This window comes from Limulus polyphemus, unplaced genomic scaffold (genome assembly GCF_000517525.1).
Source record: "Limulus polyphemus unplaced genomic scaffold, Limulus_polyphemus-2.1.2 Scaffold2213, whole genome shotgun sequence".
Taxonomy (NCBI): Eukaryota; Metazoa; Arthropoda; class Merostomata; order Xiphosura; family Limulidae; genus Limulus; species Limulus polyphemus.
Window position 1 is genome coordinate 23,279 of NW_013667823.1, and position 8,541 is coordinate 31,819.

The 8,541-nt window shown below is 33.1% G+C and overlaps 2 protein-coding genes across 2 annotated transcripts in view; one reads left to right on the plus strand and one right to left on the minus strand.

Moving 5' to 3' along the window:
* On the plus strand, positions 1-5,123 carry LOC106466293 (transmembrane protein 11, mitochondrial-like). The gene is made up of 2 exons (XM_013926562.2): positions 1-55; positions 2,339-5,123. The coding sequence occupies exons 1-2, from the start codon at positions 33-35 to the stop codon at positions 2,847-2,849; spliced, it is 534 nt and encodes a 177-aa protein (XP_013782016.1). The 5' UTR covers positions 1-32; the 3' UTR covers positions 2,850-5,123.
* Positions 5,124-5,351: 228 nt separating this feature from the next.
* Positions 5,352-8,541, minus strand: part of LOC106466292 (NAD-dependent protein deacetylase sirtuin-7-like) — a 13,055-nt gene continuing 9,865 nt past the window's right edge. The window contains exons 8-9 of the mRNA XM_013926561.2: positions 6,635-6,701; positions 5,352-6,425 (exon numbers count right to left, since the gene is read on the minus strand). Of these exons, the coding sequence (XP_013782015.1) occupies positions 5,888-6,425; positions 6,635-6,701 (605 nt within the window). The 3' untranslated portion in view covers positions 5,352-5,887. The remainder of the gene's footprint in view (positions 6,426-6,634; positions 6,702-8,541) is intronic.

The following is an 8,541-nucleotide window of genomic DNA, read 5'->3' on the forward strand; positions in this document are numbered from 1 at the left end:
TCCGATGTGTGCAGAAAGTGAGAGGCCTGACTATGGAGAGGTACGAAGAAGAAAGGTAAGTTTAACTGGATTTTAATGTCTTTTAAAGTTTAAGTCGTAATTAAGACGTTAAGATTTCTTTTATGATCTCCTCAATTATAGATATCGCTATCAGAATATGATTCTTGTAGACGATATAATTGTGTTTGTAAATTGTAATACATAAATGATAAACATAGTAAGTTAGTAACTAAAATTTAAACAATAAAAAATTAAAACTAAAACTAAAAGCTTTGTTGAACTTGAACAAGCTAGTAGTAGTATTACTATTAGTATTAGTAGTAAAAAGTGTAGTAATACCAGTAATAATGTTGCTCATTGTTAGTGAAACTCATTTAAATTGTACTAAAGACAAAGAAAGATCTGAAATGCGAAATTAAAACTAAAAGGTGACAATCAAAACTGTGTAATGGATACATATACTATCTAATTAGCCGTTTGAAATTTATTATATATCGATTCTGCTGACTCTTATGAGAAGTGACACCTTTTCTCACGCTCACAGCATTTACAAGTTATGTACTTAGTAATAATATTAAATATTTTAAAGTATTATTCTTCAAAAATGTGCTTACCATTCCTTACCACACTAGGTATCATACTTGTAATATATTATTTGTTCGGCCATAATTATTACAAGTTTTGTATGTTCTGTTACAGTATCTCGTGATTTACTTGTTATTATTATTATTATATGTGTAACTTGATTAAACCATTGGAGGTTTGCCATACATTTCCAAACAATTAATAAGATCATTGAATGGCAAATTTCAGTCATTTTGTCTACTGTATAAACATTCAGTTTGTCGAAATAACCCGATTATTAATTAATTATTTTTTAAAATTAAATAAAGTTCATGCGTATGAGCTTGTAACAAATTTTGAGCTAACTTAATGGAATAAATATACTTTATAGTTTGCTCTTATCACTCCCAAGTCTTCTTCCACATCAGGAAACAAATAAATAGAAGTATTGTTTTTTTTAGCATGCAGGATCTTGTTATACAATATCAGTACTTTTTTTTCATAGAATATCATGAATAAACTAAATTTGTTCCCGTAACAGAAAAATTACTCTACCATTAAATTTATTAATGATTTATTTTATAGACTAAAGTCACAAGGTGTCTTGTGAGTAATAGCTGTACTAGACCAGCATTTCTCAATTTCTTTGAGACCAGCTGCTCACTCACTGCCTCTTTAAACTGTCACAGACTACTAACATGAAAGTACAATAAGAAAATAATTACAATTTACATTTGAATATTCTGTTAGTTTTTATTTGTTTTTGTGAAATCCAACAGACTGGCAAGGAAGATGGCTGTGACAGCCTGGTGATGGTTCGCAGAGTGGTGGTTGAGAAATGCTGAGCTAGAGAAACTTCTTTTACGTGGTTATTATGAACTTCATTTTCTAGAAAGACAACTTAAGCAAGAATATATATTTTTCTTATTTTTTCACTCATTTATTAGCAGCTCTTAATCATTTGTTTTATGCTAGTGTGTTCCCAGAAAAGTGTTAATCTAAAAATTAGATTGAAACTTTAATATTTGGATGTTTCATGGTGGATATTCTTCCAGATATCTGTTCAAAAGATATGGGGGAATAATTCTGAAAATTAACGAAGATTTTGGGGTTATGGAAAAAAAAAGAGAGAAGAAAGACAGGGAGGGAAAAATGAAACTGAATGTTGACTGTTGGGTTCTATCGCCGAGGCAATACTACTATGGTGCCGTTGTCAACTGGTCAGACATAGTGAAAGATTATGGAAGAATTTTAGGGGGGTCTTGATTGAGTGTATGGGAAAACTGTGTAATTTTTTGGAAGAATATTTACCCCAGACATGTGTACCTAAACTTTATGATGTAGTGAATGACTTGAAACTAACTGTTCAAATAGTTTTGCTGACTGAGCAACAATGTATGGTATGACTTCTTACAACTACATGTATAGTAGAAAAGTAATGTTAAATTTATTACACAGAGTGAAACTTATAGCAGAAGAAATAGTAACTGAGTGTGATATCTTAGTAAAAAAAAAAAATGTAGTAAACTTTGTAATTAAAATGGTTACTTAAACCAAGAAAAATAAAGAATTGGTTTAAAGATTGTGTTTTTCACCAGATGACACCACCTAATTTTAAAGGTGTTTCTCATACTTCTTCAACAGTAAGTTATACCGTTGATGTTTGAATTAATATAATTAAATTTTTTTTAAATTATGTTGTAATGATTGAAATACTTAACTATATACATCTTTTGTGTGTATATACAGTTTGTGTTTTTTTGTTGTGATTCAGGGAATACCTAGATATTCCAGATACAGCTATTGTGAGAGAAATATACGATGGAGAGAATGCTCACGAGGCTTTTGAAAATGAATTAGAAAGGGCACTTGAAGCAGCCTGTTCCACAATAATCATCGAACCATCCCGACTGGGTGATGAAACTGCCAGGTGGATAGCTGTGGGAAACTGCCTACATAAAACTGCCGTTCTTGCCGGATTTGGTTCTATAGCTTCTGCATTTGTCTGGCCCGACAGATTGTACGTATCATGCCCATTGGGCGCTGTAAGCCTTCTTACAGCTGGACTGTACACTGTAGCCTGGCAGTTTGATCCATGTTGTAAGTACCAACTTGAGAAAAACCCCGAGTCTCTCTCTAGGCTACCTTTACATACACTAACGTCTGCTACGCCCGTAGTATTGGTGAGACGAGATGACACAAGAAGAAAGACTTTCCACACGTTGACCACACTGGCAGCTGTGTCGATCTGTGCTTGGAGGCTGTACAAACTCTATTGTCCCTGATCTATTTAAGTATTAGAAGTGTAGTTTTAAGAACAAGCGTACACCTTAGATGAAAGTTTTATATCCTGTTGTTACGAGATTTATACAGTTTAACTTTCTTTCTTTTTTTATTCTACATATTTTCTCATTTTGCTTAGAAATTCTTGAAAAATAAATTTGGGTTAGATAAGTTTTTGTTTTTTTAACAGTGAAACTCACTCTAATGATGCTTGTTTTTTTAAAATTGCCACTTGTTAAGCCTAGTTTCTATTGTGGATGTATTTCTAGAATTTAAAAATGAGTTGCTGTTTTTATTTATTGAGTTACAATCTTACTAATGTTTCTTATTTACCACATACAGAGGTGTTTGTTGTTAAGAAATGACTCGTGCACTGAAGTCAGTATAGAAATCAATCATATTTGTCAGTTCTAGTTGATAGACGACAGTTGTAGCCTATCAGAAACAACTTAACAAAGGTCTAGACTGGAGCCAGGTGTGGATTTTATATAACTTTATCTTTTTTTATTCATTGGCATCTGTATCTACTTGTACACTTTTTAAAGAGCCAATAGAAACCTGGGGTGTAAAAAAGAAGTTGGGGTCGATATGTTACGACACAAGAAACTGTGGATTGCAGACAAACAGATTAGTAGTATGGGGGAAGGAGGAGTAACTTGGTGTAATCTGTTTTAACTCGGGGTTTTGGGTTTCTACCTACTAAGGTGGCTGTCTTACCGAACTATGATGCAAGACTTTTTTGGTTGCCGTTATTGAATGAATATTCAGTTATGGCTTAGTTTGCTATTTGAAATTCCTGGCTACAGTAGAAAGTCAGTTATAAAGGTGTTTATGGAAAAAAATATTTTTATAAACTTCACTTTGCCGAACTACTATTTATGTCAGAGAATAAAAACATATTAAAGAACGCCATCTGGAAATGATAAAGTTTAATATTAAGATATCACCACGATACTGACAGTTCGTCAGATGCCACGCTCAAGACTTCCAACGGTTTATGGAGTAAATTTTAATTTAACATTGGTACAATGTACTGTTCGAACTTTGTGATATATTTTTATTAAAATCCATCACAATTACTTATACAACATATCCCAATTTTCCGTACACCATCAAACAAAAAAAAATGTATAAAATATTTCTAATTGCACAACATCCACATGGATATTGATGACATTTTAAACAGTGATTCATATTTAGTAAACTGATAATTCATACCACTTATCTTTTTACATTGGTATTAAATAATGTCTGAGCAAAATTGAAAAGTGACAGACCACATATTTTACTGTTGACTTAAATCAAACATCCAGGAAATGCTATTTGTCTCCCTGAGGAATGTAATAAAACATTTATCACAAATTTAAGTTGATGTTTTCTCTACAGTATGTTGTTTTAGTAACTAGTGTAGCCAAACCACTTCTGTTCCACACAGCTAGAATAGTAGTTGTGTACAAATACTGGAAAATAAGCATTTATCGGTTTTCTTGCTGCTAAAGAAGTAGAGATGTAATAATTTTCTGCTGTATCTTTTAAAACGAGTCTTTTTTTTTGATCTACACAGTGTCCATTTAATTAGTACCTGCTGAAAAAACAAGGCAGATGGTTTTTACCTGCAGTCCGCAAGGCTTAACTTCCACTAGTACAGAGTATTATTCACCTTTTGAGGGAACCTCCGAAGGTAGTTCATTTAGGGGGTTAATTATTATTTATTTTTGCCAAAAAAACCTGCACTCGGGAATGTAACAACAGACAGCGGTAATCAGTTTTCAGCACTAACGGAAACCATGAATTTTTTACTTTCAAAGCAAGACACACGAACGGTTAGTAATAACGTTAACTAAACTGTAGTCATGCATATTTACAACCACAGACCTTAAATGGTGGATTACAACTCTAACCACACTTTCATTATCAATACACAAACATTCGAAAACAAAGTTAATAGGCCAGAAATTTGTACTCAATAAAAACCTTTTAACTTCTAAGACATTACACACAAAAAATGAAATAAAAAGTTTATAATGCAGAGAAAACTTTGTTTTGCTCTTTCAACGCATCTTAATATTCAAAATTTATATATATATATTTTTTTTCTAGAATACATGTAGTTCTAATCACAACCATAATAAGTTTGATATGACATGAATATCTAAAAACTTTTTTTTATTTATCTGTTTTTGATTTGGGAAGGGGGGGGGGGTGCCTGTTTTTTTTCGTGTTTGTATCTGTACACAGTGCACAGAAGTGAACCTAACTAGGCCAGGAAAAAAAAAGTACAATTTTTTTTCATCAAGTTCTTAAAATGTACTTCACTGTTTTTTGATGATTTATTAAACAATTGAGACTTCTTAAATGTTTTTCACTACGATTAACTGAGGTATTTGTAATTGTGAACTGTACCTACCAGTACAAAGTCTCCACAACAAAGGACACGAGCGAGTGAACGTATTAGTGGAACTTCTAAAACAATATATTCAATTAAAATAGACAAAAACAACGATGTTAGAATTAATTAGGCTCAAACTTTAAGAAAACGATCGTTTCATATTTTCCACAACTTTGTACTTAAGGACCTTATGTTTCGGAAGAAATATACTTTAATTTTTAACTCTCTTCAAATAATACAGTTTTACATTTGATATTCCTCTAGGCCAGGTCCTGAGTCTATCCCGTGTTTCACCATCAGACGGAGGTGGAAAGTTAAAAAATACATTTTTAGTGACGATAAACAGATTGTATTGATAAAATAATTTTATCAAAGTAACCTTCATAACTTAAAAACGATTTCTCTGATACACAACTTATAACCTTCATTATTCTCTAATTTGAGGTTATGTTCTAACGAGATGGTTCCACGCAAGATTATACATTAGTTATTCTGTTCGTCATACTATAAACCTAAACACGGTTACGCTAGTCCGTACAGTCAATTGAGTGGCGTACGACTTTCGTTCTTTGTCTCCCCCAGTAACTTTCTTTGACGGAGTATATATATTCAATAATAATAAAAAAACATTTAGGGATCTTGCACTAGAATTCAAGGCCGTTTCTTCTTTGCTTTTTTCAGTTTTGCAAAACCCTTTCCAAACCAGCCGGGCATGATTTCTTTTTCCTCTGAAATTTCTTCCGTAAATCTATGGCACCCATTCTTTTCATCATTTGGGTAAGTTTCGGAATAATCTTCGGTCGAATATGCCAGATCTTCTTCTAAACAATGGGAGGACTTTGATAAACTTACTTCAGTTTTGACTGGGACAGGTTCTCTGTGAAGCTCAGATGTGGAATGTTGCTCTTCCACTTCATCCTTTACTCCCGAAAGTAACATTTCTTTGATGCTTTGTTGAGGTAGTTCATCCACAGACGTAGAACCATCATCGGGGTCCTCTTTTGTAACCTTGGCAGTTGATTCGTAAAAAGGGCCTGTATCAAAAGATGGCCCAGGGGTAGATTTCATTTTGTAGTTATTTAATTCAGGTTGTTGTTGTTGTTGAGTAAAGGTTAGCTGTTGTCTTGTGGTTGACTCTTCTTCTTCTGAAGTGAGTTGCACTGCTAATCGGAAAATCTGGTCTTTTTCCCTGTGTTAAAATGTAAAATAAATCACTAAAGCAACATAAAAATGTGTTTCCTTACTGCTGTTTTGTTAAAACAATATGATTATGATTACAACTCTCCAGATTTCTAAATCACCCAAATGTAGTTTGAACAAAGATATCAGTGCTAAATGTGATTACCAAAACTGAAACCTATGCTACCTGTTCGGGAAGTGACATTAACTTATACACACCTACTATAGTTTGGCACTGGAATTCCCAAATGATCCATTACTAGCTTCATCACTTCGTCACATTTGCCTGTACGAGAAGAAAAATGTAGAAAGTTTGGGTATTAAAACATAATTCTTAACACGTGTCTTGTGTAAATACTGTGTTTATTTATTTTTGTTCAAAACATCTTATTCAAGATTGAATTATTTTTAATGATATTCATATAATATGATATAAACACACACATACAATGAAAGATAATTAATATAATATACCTTAAAAAATCTACTCAGGTTAACGTGATGGGTAAATGGAACAGATAATTTATATACATTAAAAATCTACTCAGGTTAACGTGATGGGTAAATGGAACAGATAATTTATATACCTTAAAAATCTACACGGGTTAAAGTGATGGGTAAATAAAACAGATAATTTATATACCTTAAAAATCTACACGAGTTAAAGTGATGGGTAAATGGAACAGATAATTTATATACCTTAAAAATCTACATGGGTTAAAGTGATGGGTAAATGGAACAGATAACTAGTATACCTTAAAAATCTACTCGGGTTAACGTGATGGGTAAATGGAACAGATAATTTATATACCTTAAAAATCTACACGGGTTAACGTGATGGGTAAATGGAACAGATAATTAATATACCTTAAGTAATATTTAAACACTATATTAGATAAACTTGTTTATTCAAGATAAGTACATGCAAGTGGTTCATTTCATGCACCCACGTCTAAACCATTTATGTACAAACTTACTTGGTTACAGGAGCTCTAGTAACACGCGAGTCACACACACTAATTTAACTAATTATTTCTATATATTTTAGAAAGTGACTACAACCACAGAAGAAATCCTGTTGTTTTAAAATGTGGCTACAAGCACAGAAGACCTGTTGTTTTAAAATGTGGCTACAATCACAGAAGGGATCCTGTTGTTTTAAAATGTGGCTACAACCAGAGAAGGGATCCTATTGTTTTAAAATGTGGCTACAATCACAGAAGGGATCCTGTAGTTTTAAAATGTGGTACAACCACAGAAGGGATCCTGTAGTTTTAAAATGTGGCTACAATCACAGAAGGGATCCTGTAGTTTTAAAATGTGGTTACAACCACAGAAGGGATCCTGTAGTTTTAAAATGTGGCTACAACCACAGAAGAAATCCTGTAGTTTTAAAATGTGGTTACAACCACAGAAGGGATCCTGTAGTTTTAAAATGTGGCTACAACCACAGAAGAAATCCTGTAGTTTTAAAATGTGGTTACAACCACAGAAGAAATCCTGTAGTTTTAAAATGTGGCTACAACCACAGAAGGGATTCTGTTGTTTTAAAATGTGGCTACAACCACAGAAGGGATCCTGTTGTTTTAAAATGTGGCTACAACCACAGAAGGGATCCTGTTGTTTTAAAATGTGGCTACAATCACAGAAGGGATCCTGTAGTTTTAAAACGTGGCTACAACCACATAAGGAATGTTGTAGTTTTAAAATGTGGCTAAAACCACAGAAGAAATCCTGTAGTTTTAAAATGTAGCTACAACCACAGAAGGGATCATGTTGTTTTAAAATGTGGCTACAATCACAGAAGGGATTCTGTTGTTTTAAAATGTGGCTACAATCACAGAAGGGATCCTGTAGTTTTAAAATGTGGTTACAACCACAGAAGGGATCCTGTAGTTTTAAAATGTGGCTACAACCACAGAAGGGATCCTATAGTTTTAAAATGTGGCTACAACCACAGAAGGGATCCTGTAGTTTTAAAATGTGGCTACAACCACATAAGGAATCTTGTAGTTTTAAAATGTGGCTACAACCACAGAAGAAATCCCATAGTTTTAAAATGTGGCTACAACCACAGAAGGGATCCTATAGTTTTAAAATGTGGCTACAACCACAGAAGGGATCCT